Genomic DNA, 17677 nt, shown 5'->3' with positions numbered 1-17677 from the left:
TTGACAGACCCCGCTATCTCCTTCCTTTTCGACATTGGAATGGAAAAACAGTGTGACACTAGGTCCCAGTGAATTCCAAACCACTGGAACCTCTGAGCTGGAGAAAGACGAGACTTCTTTCTGTTGATCATGAAACCTAGATATTCCAGGAACTGAATCACCTGTAGGGAAGCTTGTAAGCATTCCGCTCTGGATGCTGCCCACACCAACCAATCGTCCAGGTAGGCTACTACCTGGAACCCTTTTAGGCGTAACTGTTTGAGCGCTGCGCTCGCAAGCTTCGTAAAGATCATTGGGGCTATGTTTAGCCCGAAAGGCATCGCTCTGAAAGCGTAAAGTTTTTGTTGTAGCTTGAATCCTAGGTAGGGGGAGAGACGGCGACTTATTGGAACGTGCCAATAGGCGTCTGACAAGTCGATGGAGACGGTATATGCCCTCTTGGGCAGTAAGGCTCTTATGTGTTGTAATGTTAACATCTTGAACTTGTGGTTCACTATGAACTTGTTGAGTGGTGACAAGTCCAGAATGACTCTGAGTTTCCCCGAGTCTTTCTTGGGAACACAAAACAGCCTCCCTTGGAACCTGATGGACTTTACCCTCCGGATCACCTTTTTCTCCAACAGTTCTTGAATGTACTCCTGCAAAACGGGGGTGGAGTGTTGGAAAAATTGAGGGCACAGGGGCGGAGTACTGTACCAACTCCAACCCAGTCCATTTTTGAGCAGGCTGTGGGCCCAGGGATCGAAGGTCCAACGATCCCGAAAATACTGTAGTCTCCCTCCTACCGGCGACACTTCACTTTGACTGCTGCCCTGCAGTCTTGCCTCCCTGGCCGCGACCACCTCTGAATCCTCTTCCCCTAGAGGGGCGTCTCGCCGAGCCTCTGGCTGCACCTCTGGGCTTTGCTCGAAACGTGGTCGATTGCCCTTCGAACACTGGATTGAATGCCGGGGATGCTGATGACACGGCCTGGGGTACCCATTGGAAGGTGGTCGGGGTCTGGGCTACCAATTGTGGCACCGGAGGCAAAGCTGGCTGCTGCTGACGTTGCGGTCTGAAAGGCTTGGCTGGGCGGGAAGAAAACCTCGATTTCTTCGCCTTTCCTTTCGGCTGGGGGCCTTCATCAGGGGAAGACTTCCTCTTAAGGGACAGCCCCCACTTAAGGAGAAGATTTCGATTCTCAGTGGCTGCCCTGTCCACCACCTCCTTAACCACCTCATTGGGAAAGAGATCTTTACCCCAGATGCTGGATGAGATGAGTTTCTTGGGTTCATGCCTCACTGTGGCCGAGGCGAACACAAACTCCCTGCAGGCCCTCCTCGCTTTGACAAAGCTATAGAGGTCCTTTGTCACCGTGGCCAGATGGATCTTGGCCATTACCATGAACATTTCAGACATCTTAGGGTCGCTAGCCATTGTCTCCATGTTTGTCTGGAGAGACATCGAGGCTGCCAGACGCTCCTTTGTCTCAAGTTCCCTCCGTAGGAGGAATTCAGACAACTTGGGAAGGTTTTCGCCGAACTGTTGACCTGCAATATCGGCGTCCAACTTCCCAACCGAGAAGGTGAGATGTACCTCCTTCCAGTCCTTGTTGTCCAACGGCAAGGCCAAAGACAAGGGCTTGCATTCCTCCAGGGATGGGCATGGTTTGCCAGCTTCTACCGCCTTCAAAACGGCCGCGAACCCTTTCTGCAGAAAGGGGAAGGCCCTAGCCGGAGAAGATACGAAGGAAGGGTGCTTCTTACTCAAAGCAGCAACTTTTGAGTTTGAGAAGCCCCTCTCCTTCAACGGAGACGTTAGTGCAGCTTGAGCCCTGGCGTGATCAAAGATGATCACCTCCTTCGGTTCCGTCTTCTCCTTCGAGGCCGGCTCCTTCTTCAGACGGACATAACAGTCCGGGTAGGCCCCTCTGCTGGGCCAGAATTCCACCTCCTCAAGGGGAACTGAACCCAGCTTCTCCGACATGACGATCTTCCCGACCGTCATCGGCATGTGCTCGACATATCTCCACGGGTTGGCATCCGAGCACACAGGAAGGTCCTTCACGTTGAGCTTCTTTGGAGGCCCACGTGACGCTGTAATCTTCTGCATCTGGAGCTCCATTGCAGCGGCCTTCTGACTATTCTCCCTCTGCATCTGTTGTATCATACCAACGATGGAAGAGAGAGCCTGTCCCAGCTCTGCTGGAAGAGCGGACGAAGTAGAGGGAATAGGTTCAGGGGCCTGAACCGGAACGTCTGAAGGTACGGAAACCTCTTCCTCCACGGCAATCGGATCTTGATCCTCCTCCTCACCCTCTGCGAGGAGGTCCTGTTCCGCACGGTCGGACAAGTCCGACATCTTGTCATCCAGCTGGATGTCCTGCATGGCATCCGCAACATCCTCCTCCACTGGGATCTGGACGAGAGGGATCTCCGGCCGAGGCTGGGGAACAACAGCGTCAGTAGAAGCCTTGGGAAAAAGGTACGCCCTCATCTTCTCATTAGGAAGATAAGGTCCAGTGGTGTTCTTCTGGAAACCCCTTACCCATAAACGGAGCTTCTCCCTCGCTGCGTCCCTTGACTCCGCCGACCTAGGGGATTCAAAAGCCTCAGATAGCAGGTTAGTACACACTGAACATACCTGCGGATCCCAGTAGTGGTGATCATCCTTGGAGGCTGCGCAAGCCGCGTGTCTCCTACACGAGACATGTCCGCAAAAGTTCTTGCTGCGGACATTGCAGAAAACGCTATCACATTTCGGATGCTCCTCCTGTAAAAGAAGAAAATTTCCATGAATATCAAGTGAATTTCAATTCACATGTATATATGAGCATGCACAAAGAATAAGGGAAAGACACATACTTGTGAATCCCACACAATCACCTGTGGAAGCCCACCAGCCATTAAAATCAAATGGTTAGTCTTTGCTAGAATAACCAGAGATCATATTTCCCGAGGGAAATTAGGTGTAGCTCACACCTAAGGTAAGATTTTACCATTCTGGCTAAAGATGAAAAGAATTCTTTTTTCATCCCTGTAAGGCAACACCAAGTGACTGCACAAGGCAACACAAGTAAGTTAGAAAAGACAGTGTTGTAACCTACTATATCATGGTCTCCCCTGGTAGAATACACCATACAGGGAAGAACTGATACAGTACATGAGGGTGATGTGCCGGCCGGCTCTTGCCGGTCAGTACCCCCCCCCCCTTTTTTCCAAAGGTAGGTCTCAAGTATACAACTTAAGATCACCCATACGGGGGAGAACTCCAGTTCCTATGCCTGAACCGGCCGGCAGTGGTTGCCGGTCCGTAGCTACCCGGGTGGCACCCAGCTGCCGGCCATCACTCTTAGTGGCCGGCCAACCGAGCGATGTAGCAGGCCGGCCGGCAGCGGTGAGCAAACCCTGCCGGCTGGCATCCACACCAGGTAGCGCCCGGCTGCCGGCCGCCACTCACAGCGGCCGGCAGGTGAGCAAGGAGACCGGCCGGCAAAGGCATATAACCACCGCCGACCGACAGCAAGAGAACTAGAGAACACACCCTACCGACGGCCGGCCCCTAGGCCGGCAGACGGCAAGGACAACACATAAGAAGACAACAGAATGAGTGCCGGGCTAAGAGGCTATGTACCTCCGCGCCCGACACCCGAAAGAGTGCCGAGAGGAAGGGGAGACACTAAGTCAGGCTTCCTAACCACTGCTTACTGAATCTACAGACGGCAGCGGTTGAGGGACCAAGGAAGGACCGGGCAGCACTCAAGGGATAGGGCCTCTGCCGGTCGGCACACTCTGCCGGCCGACAGGGGACCACGTCAGCTCCCCATCCTAACCTAGGCTAGGTACGGATGTGAGACGGCTGACACAAAGGAAAACGGAAAAAACAGAAGGGAAGGACAGAGGGTCCTGTCCAACCTTGCCTTGGTTAAGGATCATCCCCAACTAAGAAAGCCCATCTCAGCCAGGGAAAATCCAGGGAGGGAGGCCGGCACTACTGGCTGCCTCCCTAAAACCAAGGCAAGGAAGGAATTGCTAATCCGGAAAGGGAACATATCCCGAACCTGGAACAGCAAAGAGGACAAGTCTGAGGGGTCACCGAGCGAAGGGATCATAACTACAGAAACCCTCCAAGGTGAACCAAGGAGGATAAACCTCCTATGCCCGTGTCAGGCAGCAAGGGAGACTCTGCCCCACGCTAGACCAACACGGACTCAGACTAATACACTGCTGTACTGTCCCTCTCTGAACCAAACCAGTTGGAGCAGGAAGGTACAGTACTACTCCAGCATAGTTATATTTGAAAATTAATTCAAACAAACTACTAGAGTTAAGCCTAAGGCTTAAACAGAGGGAAAGGGTTTGCCCCTTCCCCGAAGAGAAGGGAGCAAACGGGGAAACAGACAATATTTTAATAACCTAAGACAACCTAGCCTAGGCACTAAGAGAATCGATTACCTAAATCACCGAAACTCACTCCAAAACTATCTTGGAAAATACTCGAAAAAGGCTTATATGTATAACGTTGCCTAACGCTTTAAACAGTATAAAATCACACTTGGAAGACTAATTATCATGCAGGAAGTACAAGGGCCAACAACTAGGCTACGAAGACTAGCGTCGGTCAGCCTAGGCAAATCCTTCGCCAGGCGCTATACTATAGCATCATAACAGAATTCCTAAATAAGCTAAGCAGCTAATTATTAAAGCGCAGGGGGCTGGGAACGTCGCTCTTGCTAACAAATAAATCCTATTCTAGCGAGCGACAGCGTCCAGGACGCCTCCAGCAGGCAACAGCTCTTGTATCAAAGATAACTCTTTTAATTACTTTAATTTTAATCAAGAGCCTACATTTATACATAAAAGAAATTGTACTCAACTTATCCGAAGCAGAAGAAGTTGGAGAAAGCATAATTAAAGAGTAAATCCAAGATTTTGGTAGAAACACAGGGAAAAACACCGAGTTGTATAGCTACGCAAAAAGGAATGCAGATGGCGCCGCGAGCGGCGCAGGGCACGCTTACGAAACGGGGAGGAGAGATGCCTTACGAACGGCTCCCCCCTTTTTCTTATCGTTTTCGTTTTCTTGCCATTTGACCCCTACGAAGTGTTAACTCTATTCGGGGTATAGATTGCTATGTGGCGTGTCAAGAATACGTCCGCTGATATTTACGATATCCCTAAGGTCTTTTTTAGGGATATTCGCTCCAGGAGTTAGAATTCTGGGTACCTTAAGGTAAATTCTCTGGGAATATCGCCGTAGTTGTAATATACCCTAGGAAGCTACCTTTAAGGAACTTCCATCAGGACGACATGGCTTGAGCCCAAAAAATAGGCTTATTGAGAATGTCTTTCAAGATTTTCGATGATCTATCTATTCTTAAGAAGTGTTTTAATTCTTTCATTCTACCTTGTTTCGAGTATTGTTCTCCTATCTGGTCTTAAGCTGCTGATTCTCATCTAAATTTGTTGGACAGGAACTTATAGTCTATTAAATTTCTTATTCCTGATCTTGATACTGTATAAATCTCTGGCACCGTTGTTCAAATAGTTCGTTATGCATGTTGCATATGATTTTTCACAATTCTGCCCATCTTTTACATTTACATCTTCCCGGACAGAACCACCTTGTTCGTAATACTAGGCAAGCAGTTAGTTCTAATAATCAGGCCTTCATCATCATGAAGCTTAATACTACACAGTATTCTAGAAGTTTTATTCCAGCTATGACCAAGTTGTGGAATGATCTCCCTAATCGGGTAGTTGCATCGGTAGAACTTCAAAAGTTCAAACATACAACAAATGTTTTTATGTTGAACAGACTGACATACGTCTCTCTTTATAGTTTATATCTGAAAGATTTTGATTTAATGTTGTTACAGTTCTTAAAACATTTTATTCTTTTAATGTTGTTACTGTTCTTAAAATTTCTATTTATTTTTTTTTTCTTTTCATATAGTTTATTTCCTTATTTTCTTTCCTCACTGTAATATTTTTCCATGTTGGAGCCCTTGGGCTTGCAGCATCCTTCTTTTCCAACTAAGGTTGTAGCTTGGCTACAATAATAATCTGGAAGTTGGATAGGTGGACTTTTAGAAGTTCGAACTTACAGCGAATGTTTTCCTGTTGAACAGACTAACATAAGTCTCTTCATAATTTATTGGTGACAGATCTATTTTAATGATGTTACTGATCTTAGAATATTTTATATTAATTGTTCATTACTTTTCATGTACAGTACTTTATTTATTTCCTTTCCTCACTGGGATATTTTCCCGTGTTGTTGGAATCCTTGGGCTTATAGCATCCTGCTTTATAAATAGGCTTGTAGCTCAGCTAGTAGTAATAATAATAATTATTACTACAAAGGCCTCAGACATGTTTTTTTACTCACGTCTGTTTATGGTTTTTCTATGCCGTTTATACTCGCAAATTCTTAGTTCGTCAATCCATTGTCTTCTCTTCCTTTCCCTGCTTCTGATACAATCTCTAGGGATCCATTATTTTATGCTTCTTAATGTCCATCTATTATCTGCCATTTTCATTAAACAAGTTGTAATTTGCTTTTGTATTCATGTTGTTCTTTTTCCGTCTGTTAGAGTTATCACCGTCCTTAATTTTTCTATAACTTTTCGAGAAGTAACTAGCTTATGTTCTAAGGCTTTAGTAAGGCTCATGTTTCTGATATTCATACAAAATAAAAAATATGAAGACAAAATACACATGTTAAGTGCAGTCATTAGCAACAGGCAGTACCTGTTAAGTTACATCTTTCATTGGTTTGCCTTTTCCTTTTTTTTTTTTTTTGACAGCCCGATAGCATAGGATGTCTCTCGCAGCTTACTTATTGTTACCTTCATGGAAACAACTTGCAATCATTGCCAGACTCCATAGGTAAGATTATAACTACCGAACATTTTGTTTTTTAAATATTTAACTTAGCCGGTGAATATATATGTAGCTTACGTCTCCGACGGTCGACAGATTCCAAAAACTCGCGAGCAATCGCCATGATGGTTGCGGGGTGTGAACAACAGCGCCGACTATCGGCCAGATACTGCATATATTTCCCCAAGAATTCAGTTCTTCTCTGTCGGTGGTAATGACAGCATTGGTTCCGCTTGCGCTTAACCTCAAAGTTTCTACTGATTGGTGAAGTACTTGTTCATGGTTTTATTGCTTTCGCTGTGTTGGTTTATCTTCGATAAAACTCTTGAATTACTTTTTTGATTATTGTTGCTGAACTTGGCTTTATCTTTGGACTTTCTTTGAAATTTTCACAATGGCTGACCCTTCTCCTGTCTATCGTAAATGTTCGAAAGACTGTAATAAAAGTCTTCCTAAAGCTTCCATCGATCCTCATTCTATTTGTATTAATTGCCGAGGTAAACCTTGTCAATTAGGGGATCGATGTGAGGAATGTATTGTTTTGTCTGAATTCGAGTGGTTGGAGTATGATAAATATACTCGGAAACTCGAAAGAGATAGGGTTAGAGGAAGCTCTTCTAGATCTCAAGAATTTTCCTCTTCCCATGCCCCTGAACCTATTCCTCCTCCTGTAGTGGTAGTTTCAGAACCCCCTATTGGCACTAATGAACCTTCTATGAGAGATATGTTAATGGCTATTCAAGCGTTGGGTGAGAAGGTCGAATCGCTGGCCTTGGACAGGAATCAACTTATGTCCGACGTAAAGATTTTGAAGGGTCAAAGTGATAAAGTGATAAGTGCAACAAATGTGTTTAGTGTTTTGCCGGAGGATTCGTCTGTTCGTGCTTGTCGCTTGCCTAGTCCGAGACCTCTTTCAGGCTCCCCTACCCCTGGGAGAAGGAATGTCGTAGGACCTAAGGAAGCGAGAGGCTTTAACCAACAAACAGACGTTCCCTCAAAGGTTTCAGACGTTGCTCTTCAAGCACGTCCTTACCATAAGACAGGAGAGACGAAGTTCTCCTCGTCATCCGATGACTCGTTTCTTAAGAATTCTTGGCGTAAGGCTTCGAGACCGTTGAAGCGTAAGTTAGTCCCTTTAGGACAGGTCCAACGTCCTGGCTGTAGTCATTGGGACAGCCCCGACCGTATTCCTTCATCGGAGGATAACTCTCCTATTAAGCGCAAACGTGACGTTGAGTTTGAGAGTCCCGTTCATTGCGATGACGTGCATGCACAGACGTTACCGACTTCACAATCTGTTTCGAGCGCTGTTGACCCTAAGTTAAGCGTCTTGCAAGATATGCAGTTAAAACTTTCCTCCTTAATGGAAGTTTACGATCATGTTCCCGTGCGTAAGGATCCTTTACTTGCGGTTCGTCACGGTACTGGCAAACGTGATTCAGGTCTTCAACCTCCTAAGCGAGATTTGTCTCGTCGCTCTGACGTTATCCCTAATGTCAGCTTTGCGGTCAAACGTGATTCAGAACGTATTTCCCGTCAGTCACGTCAGTCCCGAGACTTTGAACTTCAGTTTCCGCAGTCACGACGTGACGTTGAGCTGCAGTCGCCGCAGCCCCGACGTGACGTTCAACGGCCGACTCCGTTGACCCAACGTGATATCGAACGTCAATCTCCGCAGTCTCGTTTTGACATAGAACAACAGTCGACTCTGTCCCTACGTGACGATGAACGTCAGTCACGTCAAGCTCGTCGTGTGATAGAACATCAGTCTTCGCAGTCTCGACGTGACGTCGTCCCCTCGACTTTGACTGCGGCTCATTTTCAAGTTGATGTAGCCTGTCAGGCTTTACCGTCTCGTCATTCTGACTTTTCTCCGTCTCACAAGACTTTACCTTTGTCAGACGATGTGCATTCTGAAGAAGTTGATGATCCCCTTTCAGCTAATATTCCTTTGGGGATTCAGTCAGAAGAGGAGGAGCCTAGGGTTGTCCAACAATCCCTTGACTTTAAAAAGATTATGAATATCTTTAGGGATGTTTTTCCTGATCATTTTGTAACTGCTGCTCCACGTTCGCCGCCGTCTGAATTTACTCTAGGCATGGCTTCTTCGACTCCTTCGTTTACGAAGTTGGTTCTCTCTCGCTCTTCTAAGAGAGCCATGCGATTGCTGGGAGACTGGTTGGAAACCAGAAGTAGTTTAGGAAAGTCTTCCTTTGCCTTTCCCCCTTTTAAATTGGCCTCTCGCGCGAGCGTCTGGTATGACACAGGAGAAGTTCTCGGCTTGGGAGTTCCTGCCTCTGCCCAGGGAGACTTCTCAAGCCTAGTAGACTCTTCTCGTCATCTAGCCATGAGACGCTCGAAGATTTTCTGGTCATCCTCAGAACTGGATCATCTCCTTAAAGGAGTTTTTCGTGCGTTCGAGGTTTTTAATTTTTTGGATTGGTCCCTGGGAGCCTTAAGTAAGAGGGTCTCTCCATCGGACAATGATGTTACTATTCAAATAATGTCATGCATGGACAAGGCCATAAGGGATGGCTCCAATGAACTGGCGGCTACGTTCACAGCAGGAGTTCTTAAGAAAAGAGATTCCTTGTGTTCTTTTCTTTCTGTAGGGGTTACCCCTTGTCAGAAGTCAGAACTTCTTTTTGCTCCCTTATCTACTACTCTGTTCCCTCAACATCTTATTAAAGATATCGCGTCATCTCTTGCTATAAAGGACACGCACGATTTGGTGGCCAAGACTGCACGCAAGGTTTTACCTGCTTCTTATGCCGCCAAACCCAAGTTTGACACGCCAGCTGCAAGATTTATTCCTCCATTTCCTGGCAGAGCCCCCAGCAGGGGAAACTCTCGTCCGGATAACAAACGAGGTAAGAAAAGAGGACCCAGATCCTCACGTGGCAGAGTCTGACTGCCCACGACCTCAGACAGCGGTAGGGGCCAGATTGACGAACTTCTGGCAGGCCTGGGAGAAGAGGGGTGCAGACCGGGAGTCAGTTATGTTACTGAAGGAGGGTTACAAAACACCTTTTGTACAGAGACCTCCGCTTGTAAATTTTACGATGGACCTCTCTCCCAGGTATCGAGAGGAGACAAAGAGACATGCTTTGCGACATCAAGTATCTCTGTTGTTGGAAAAGGGGGCGGTGGTGAAAGTCTCGGACCTTCAATCCCCAGGCTTTTACAACCATCTCTTCCTGGTTCCGAAGAACACAGGAGGTTGGAGGCCAGTGCTAGATGTAAGTGCTCTCAATGTGTTTGTTGTAAATACAAAATTTCACAATGGAGACTACCAAATCTGTTTTAGCAGCTGTGAGAGAAGGCGACTGGATGGTCTCTCTCGACCTGCAGGATGCATACTTCCACATTCCGATTCACCCAAACTCTCAACATTACCTGAGGTTTGTGTACAGGAAGGTAGTGTATCAGTTCCGAGCACTGTGCTTCGGCCTCAGCCCTGCTCCTCTTATTTTTACAAGGCTCATGCGAAATGTAGCAAGTTTTCTACATTTGTCAGGGATCAGAGCCTCCCTTTATTTTGACGACTGGTTACTCAGGGCGTCGTCCCTTCATCGCTGTCTGGAGGACCTCAAATGGACGTTGGACCTAACCAAAGAGTTAGGTCTCCTAGTGAACGTAGAAAAGTCGCAACTGACTCCATCCCAGACAATTCTTTATTTGGGGATGGAGATACAGAGTCGAGTTTTTCGGGCTTTTCCGTCTCCCACAAGAATGGAGCAAGCTCTGCTCAAAGTCTGTCACTTGCAAGAGAAAAGCATTTGCTCTGTGAGAGTTTGGATGAGCCTCGTGGGAACTCTTTCATCACTGGAGCAGTTTATCTCTCTGGGGAGACTCAACCTTTGCCCTCTCCAGTTTCACTTAGACCACCATTGGAACAAGGAGAAGGGTTTAGAGACGATCTCTATTCCGATCTCCGACTCAGTCAGGACATGTCTAGCTTGGTGGGACAGCAACATCAGACTTCGAGAAGGTCTTTCTCTTGCGGTCAAGAACCCAAACCATGTGTTGTTTTCAGACGCATCGGATTTGGGTTGGGGAGCGACACTGGACAATCTGGAATGCTCGGGTCTTTGGTCCACAGACCAAAAGAGTCTTCACATAAATTGCAAAGAACTTTTGGCAGTCCATCTTGCTTTAAGGAGTTTCGAGAGTCTGGTTCGGAACAAAGTGGTGGAGGTGAATGCAGACAATACCACGGCCTTTGCATACATCTCGAAACAAGGAGGCACTCACTCCCACTCCCTTTTCGTCACCGCAAGGGACCTTCTCACTTGGTCAAAAGCTCGAAACATCTCTCTTCTGACAAGATTCGTGCAAGGAGAGATGAATGTCTTAGCGGACTGCCTCAGCAGAAGAGGACAAGTTATCTCCACGGAGTGGACGTTGCACAAGGATGTGTGCGAGAAACTATGGGTGACATGGGGTCGTCCCACCATAGATCTCTTTGCGACTTCTCTGACAAAGAGGCTCCCGACTTACTGCTCTCCAGTTCCAGATCCAGAGGCGGCCCACATAGACGCTTTCCTGCTGGACTGGTCTCACCTAGACATCTATGTCTTCCCACCGTTCAAGATCGTAAACAGGGTGATTCAGAAGTTCGCCTCTCACGAAGGGACCAGGTTGACGTTGGTTGCTCCCCTCTGGCCTTCGAGAGAATGGTTCACAGAGGTACTTCTATGGCTGGTAGACATCCCAAGAAGTTTACCGTTACGGATGGATCTCCTGCGTCAGCCTCATGTAAAAAGGTTTCATCAAAGCCTTCCCGCGCTTCGTCTAACTGCCTTCAGACTATCGAAAGACTCTCTAGAGCTCGAGGGTTTTCGAAGGAGGCAGATAGAGCGGTCGTGAGGGCTAGAAGATCCTCTACCATCAGGATCTATCAATCTAAATGGGAGGTATTTAGAGACTGGTGCAAGTCCTCCTCTATTTCGTCTTCCAGTACCACTGTAGCGCAGATTGCAGATTTTCTGCTTTATCTGAGAAATGGTCGCTCCCTTTCTGCATCTACCATTAAAGGCTACAGAAGCATGTTAGCTTCTGTTTTTAGGCATAGAAATTTGGATCTGTCTAATAAAAAAGATCTTCAAGACCTTCTTAAGTCTTTTGAGACTTCCAAGGAGCGTCATATTTCTACTCCTGCTTGGAACTTGGACGTGGTCCTTCAGTTCCTTATGTCAGACAGGTTTGAACCGTTGAATTCAGCCTCACTTAAGGATCTTACGCTTAAAACTCTTTTTTTAGTGAGCTTGGCTTCTGCAAAAAGAGTTAGTGAGATACATGCTTTCAGCAAGAATATCGGCTTCTCCGCTAATAAAGCAGTATGCTCGCTTCAGCTTGGTATTTTAGCCAAAAATGAACTACCATCTCGTCCATGGCCTAAATCGTTTGATCTTCCCAGTCTATCTGAAATTGTTGGGAATGAAGTTGAAAGAGTTCTGTGCCCAGTTAGAGCTGTAAAATTTTATTTAAATAGAACCAAACCGCTGCGAGGTAATTCAGAGGCTTTATGGTGTTCGGTTAAAAAGCCCCCTTTACCTATGTCGAAGAATGCGTTATCTTATTTTATTAGACTTTTGATTAGAGAGGCTCACTCTCATTTAAGTGAGAATGATCTAAATTTGCTTAAAGTTAAGACTCATGAAGTTAGAGCGGTAGCAACTTCAGTAGCGTTCAAACAAAATAGATCCCTTAGAAGCATTATGGACGCAACCTTTTGGAGGAGCAAATCTGTGTTCGCTTCATATTATTTGAAAGATGTTCAGACTCTTTATGAGGACTGCTACACGTTGGGACCATTCGTAGCAGCGAGTGCAGTAGTGGGTGAAGGTTCTACCACTACATTCCCTTAATCCCAATATCCTTTTATCTTCTCTTGAAATTTTTAATCTTATTTTGGGTTGTATGTGGAGACTAAGAAGTCTTCCGCAATCTTTTGATTTGGCGGGTGGTCAAAATATTGTTTCTTGAGAGCGCCCAGATTAAGGGTATTGATGAGGTCCTGTTGTAGGGGTGTTTACCCTGATTATAACAGCTCCTGGAAGTCTTTCAGCATCCTGAGTGGATCGCTGGGCTTCGTGAAGATAGCGGACTAATGAGGCAGAGTAGTTATCAGAGTCAGCTTCCTTATTAGGTACCTATACTTTAAGTTTGTTTTTTGAATAATTGTCAAAAACTCTTGAGTGTATATTCCTTTAATGTTTTAATACTGGTCTCTACCCTCCACCTTGTGTGTGAATCAGCTACATATATATTCACCGGCTAAGTTAAATATTTAAAAATGATATTTTCAATTTAAAACTGTAAATTTTTGAATATACTTACCCGGTGAATATATATAATTAAAGGGCCCCCTTCCTCCCCGATAGAGACCCTACGGACTGAGAAGAACTGAATTCTTGGGGAAATATATGCGGTATCTGGCCGATAGTCGGCGCTGTTGTTCACACCCCGCAACCATCATGGCGATTGCTCGCGAGTTTTTGGAATCTGTCGACCGTCGGAGACGTAAGCTACATATATATTCACCGGGTAAGTATATTCAAAAATTTATTTTAAATTGAAAATATATTTTGATTTTACGATTTTGAGGGGCCATACAAATTAAATGATCTTGAGTATATACAGTGCACGTACGCTGTATGTTGAGGCTACCAATTCAATCCCAGTTTATTACCTTGAATGTCTTAAAAGATGTTATAACGGCTGGAGGTGAACCAGCTCTATGTTAATTCATGTTGTGCACACTTGCAACCGGGCTCTTTGCGAGTTGAATATAATATACCCAGATATAATGATTATTTTGTTTATACAATAACTGCTTGCTTTATAACCAGATTATTCTATGATGTTTTTTTATTTAATAGGAGAGCTGGTCTCACTTCAAGTACTTGACATTGGTAACAACAAGATTAAAAACCTTCCAACGTCTATTGGGAAGCTCCCATCTTTACGCTCTCTTGTTGCGGTTTACAATCAGATAACCTGCTTTCCAAAAGGTGAATTACTATAAAGTATTAGTTCTCTAAGCATTCTAGCACTGATTCATCACCTTTGAAGATGAGCCACCTGTTTAAAAACCTGAATCCATGGATTAAGAACATCATGAGGATTTTACTCATTGGGGTTATAGATTACTAAATTACTTTGCTATGTAGTCAGGAACATATCTATTATTATTATTACTTGCTAAGTTACAACCCTAGTTGGAAAAGCAGAATGCTGTAAGCCCCGGGGCTAAAACAGGAAAAATAGCCCAGTTAGGAAAGGAAACAAAGAAAAATGAAATATTTTAACAAGAGTAATACTATTAAAATGAATACCTCCTATATAAACTTTAAAAACTTTAACAAAACAAGAGAAAGATAAATTAAATAGAATAGTGTGCTCGAGTGTACCCTCAAGCAAGAGAACTCTAACCCAAGACAGTGGAAGACCATGGTACAGAAGCTATGACACTACCCAAGACTAGAGAACAATTTTATTGATTTTGGAGTGTCCTCCTAGAAGAGCTACTTGCTATAGCTAAAGAGTCTCTTCTACCCTTACCAAGAGGAAAGAAACCACTAAATAATTACAGTGCAGTAACCCCTTGGGAGAAGAAGAATTATTAGTTAATCTTAGTGTTGTCATGTATATGAGGACAGAGGAGAATATGTAAAGAATAGGCCAGAGTATTCAGTGTGTGTGTGTGTGTGTGTGTGTGTGTGTAAGCAAAGGGAAAATGAACCGTAACCCGAGAGAATGATCCAATGTAGTACTGTCTGGCTTGTCAAAAGACCTCATAACTCTTGCGGTAGTATCTCAACGGGTGGCTGGTGCCCTGCCCAACCTACTACCTATAATTAAATTCTTACAAACTAGTCTTTCAAGGGTTTTTCTGTTCATTAATACAACTTGCTTCACATTAGACAAAATATTCCAGAAGTTTTTTTTTTATATTCACTGAATGTGCTTTTGTTCCTTGAGCAGGGAAGTCATGGTTCTGGTCCTTTTCAGTGACAACAGAGTAAGTGATCCCAACAATGAATTCCATCTGGTTGGTGGTTGCTTCCATTATTTAAAAAAAAAATATTAAACTTCTCTTGGTGGGGACTCATCAAAGGCTGGAAAGGCTTGGGGCTGCCTCCATGGCAAATATTTTTTAGCTCAAAACCCAGGAACTTGGCTCTTTGGCTGGAAAATGCTGGAGAATTGAGCTGTAGAAAAGTGTATCCTTCGACAGTTATAAAGTCGGATTTTCAATGACCCTCAATAAGGGTAATCCTCGACCTCTCTCGTCTCAACAAAGGCAGGAATTATGACAATTTCAAAATGTCGACCATAACTTAGGACTGCCAATCACTACTGCAAAGCACCTGGACTTGTGCTAAAGATCTCAAAGATGTCAACTGGCACATCCCTATCACTCTTCAATTCTTGACTTACCTAAGGTTAAGGGTAAGGGGGAGGTCATGCAGGTTCAGAGTGATGCTGGTGGCCTCAATATAGCTCCTGAGGTGTTCACATAATTGGCAAAGACCATAATCAAGTTCTTGCTGTTGTGAGGGTACAGGTTATTGTTTACCTAGATGACTGACTGATCTGGGTGGAGACAAGAGAATTGTGTTTAGATGCACTCTCCAATCACCTCTCCTAAATTAGGACCAGTTTTACCAAGTCTGCATTTGACTTGTTCTTTGTTGGAATACCATGTGTCAAAATCCACCCTGGTCCTTCCCAAGCCCTCTCAGAGAAGAATCTTATTAATGGGCACCAGCCATCTATTGAGATACTACTGCTAGAGTTATTGTCCTTTTACTGGCCAGATAGTACTACTGTACATTGGATCCCTCTCTCTGGTTACGGCTCATTATTCCCTTGCTTTCACATACACCGAATAGTCTGGCCTATTCTTACTACATTCTCCTTTGTCCTCATACACCTAACAATGCTGAGATTACTAAACAATTCCTTTGCTCAAGGGGTTAACTACTGCAATGTAATTGTTCAGTGGCTACTTTCCTCTTGGTAAGGGTAGAAGAGACTTTATAGCTATGGTAAGCAGCTCTTCTAGGAGAAGGACACTCCAAAATCAAACTATTGTTCTCTGGCCTTGGGTAGTGCCATACTCTCTGTACCATGGCATTCCATGGTTTTGGATTAAAGTTCTCTTGCTTGGGAGTATACTCAGGCATGCTGTTCTCTCTTTTTAAAAGTTTTTATAGTTTAAATGTGAAGGATCTAATTTCATGTTGTTACTGTTTTTGAAATATCTTATTTTCGATTGCTTACTCTTCTCTTGCAGATTATTTATCTCCTTGCTTACTTTCCTCTCTGGTCTATTTTTCACTGTTGGAGCCCTTGGGCTTATAGCATCTTGCTTTTCCAAATAGGGTTATAGCCTAGCTTGTAAGAATAAAAATACTAAAAGGTGTTTTTTGAGTCCTTCTTCTTAGAGACAACAACTGAAACAAGTCCTGGCCCTCCTTCAGCATGCTTCACTGTTGTCCCAGTTCTGAAGACTAGGTTGAAAGACCTCAAAAAGGGCTTTGGGACAGACGCTCCGTTTTTCTCCTTTGCTACCAAAAGATTCTCGTAGACCTTGGACCACCATTGGCTCTCCATTTTGGTCCCTTTGATCTCTCCCATAATTTCTGTTATCCTTCATACAAATGAAATCGGGTCAGGGAGGTCCCTTGGAGGAGACCTAAAATCTAGGAACGGTTTCCTAGGTTCAAAGAATTTTACATGTGTTGGAATTGATGGCACTTTTTCTGAAACTAAAAATCATTCTAAGCAGGAACTTGCACATTAAAATCCTTAATAGACAGCCAGGCCGCTGTCTGTCGTCTCCGAAGAAGGGATCTTGTTCAAGAACACTAAACACCAAGATCCTTCCTATCATGAAGTTCCTCCAAGAGCAGAATTTGTTCGTTAACCCATTTCTGTAGTAGGGCTTAGTGAATTTGATAAAAGGATGCCTTTTCCAGGCAGATAGTCTTGGATATAGTGGATCTTAAACTATAGCTTCTCCAACAAGATCTTTAAAACTGTTTCATATCTCATAGTGGACCTGTTTGGGATGGCATAGAACCACACCTTTCATTCTATGCAGTTACAAATAAGGAGATTCCTTGAATCTAGACTAGAACTGATGGTCTTTGATCTGTGTTTCCTATGGTGAATATGATTTTGAAGGTTTCGAAAGTTTATATTTCACAGGGACAGATGTGCTTGTTGCCCCACTGTGACTGAACAGTCCACTGTTGGTTTCAGCTCTTTGAGTGTCCAGGACAAAGTTTCATCCTCTTCAGTTGGTAAGAGCTGTACCAGAAAGGGGGGAGTCATAGTACCTTTACATGCTAATTTTTGACCCAGAAACTTCATGTCTAGGTGGTTTTCTCACCCGTATCTACAGGATAGACTTCTTAGTTAACAACATTAATGTGTTTACTTGATGAATTGTACTGTAATAATCTTAAAGGCAATACCAGATGTGGAAGGCATTGACAGCCTTCCTAAGGGACAGGACCCTTTGCTGGATTTCCCAGATTTCTTGGTTACCTTCTTAGTCTACCTCTTGGAGCATAGAGAGATTAGGCCCTCAACACATCTTTTCCAATCAAAGCTCTTAAATCATGCTTTTGAAGTGGATTTACGCTTGTACATGTTTTGCAAGAACACTGTACTTTGCCTTAAAATACCCTTCCTTGCTAACTTCTGTTTCCTTGTCACTCCAAATTTATTTAATTTCTTGGCTGAATTAGATAAGACGACCAGTACCCTAAAAGAGCTTAAACAAAAGGAAGTAATTT

General features: G+C 44.5%; 2 protein-coding genes across 3 annotated transcripts in view; one reads left to right on the top strand and one right to left on the bottom strand.

Moving 5' to 3' along the window:
- The window catches only part of LOC137642498 (uncharacterized), a 297295-nt gene that overhangs the window by 113335 nt on the left and 166283 nt on the right, over nucleotides 1–17677 (bottom strand). The gene's annotated exons all lie outside the window — the stretch shown is intronic.
- The window catches only part of LOC137642497 (leucine-rich repeat-containing protein 28-like), a 60609-nt gene that overhangs the window by 29004 nt on the left and 13928 nt on the right, over nucleotides 1–17677 (top strand). For both annotated transcript variants that reach the window (XM_068375103.1, XM_068375102.1), the window contains 2 exons: nucleotides 6788–6869; nucleotides 13748–13879. In XM_068375103.1, coding sequence (XP_068231204.1) covers nucleotides 6788–6869; nucleotides 13748–13879 — 214 coding nt within the window. The remainder of the gene's footprint in view (nucleotides 1–6787; nucleotides 6870–13747; nucleotides 13880–17677) is intronic.

The sequence above is a fragment of the Palaemon carinicauda genome, chromosome 6 (genome assembly GCF_036898095.1).
Source record: "Palaemon carinicauda isolate YSFRI2023 chromosome 6, ASM3689809v2, whole genome shotgun sequence".
Lineage (NCBI taxonomy): Eukaryota > Metazoa > Arthropoda > Malacostraca > Decapoda > Palaemonidae > Palaemon > Palaemon carinicauda.
The sequence above is the reverse complement of the archived record's forward strand: the minus strand, read 5'-3'. Positions and strand labels throughout refer to the sequence as shown.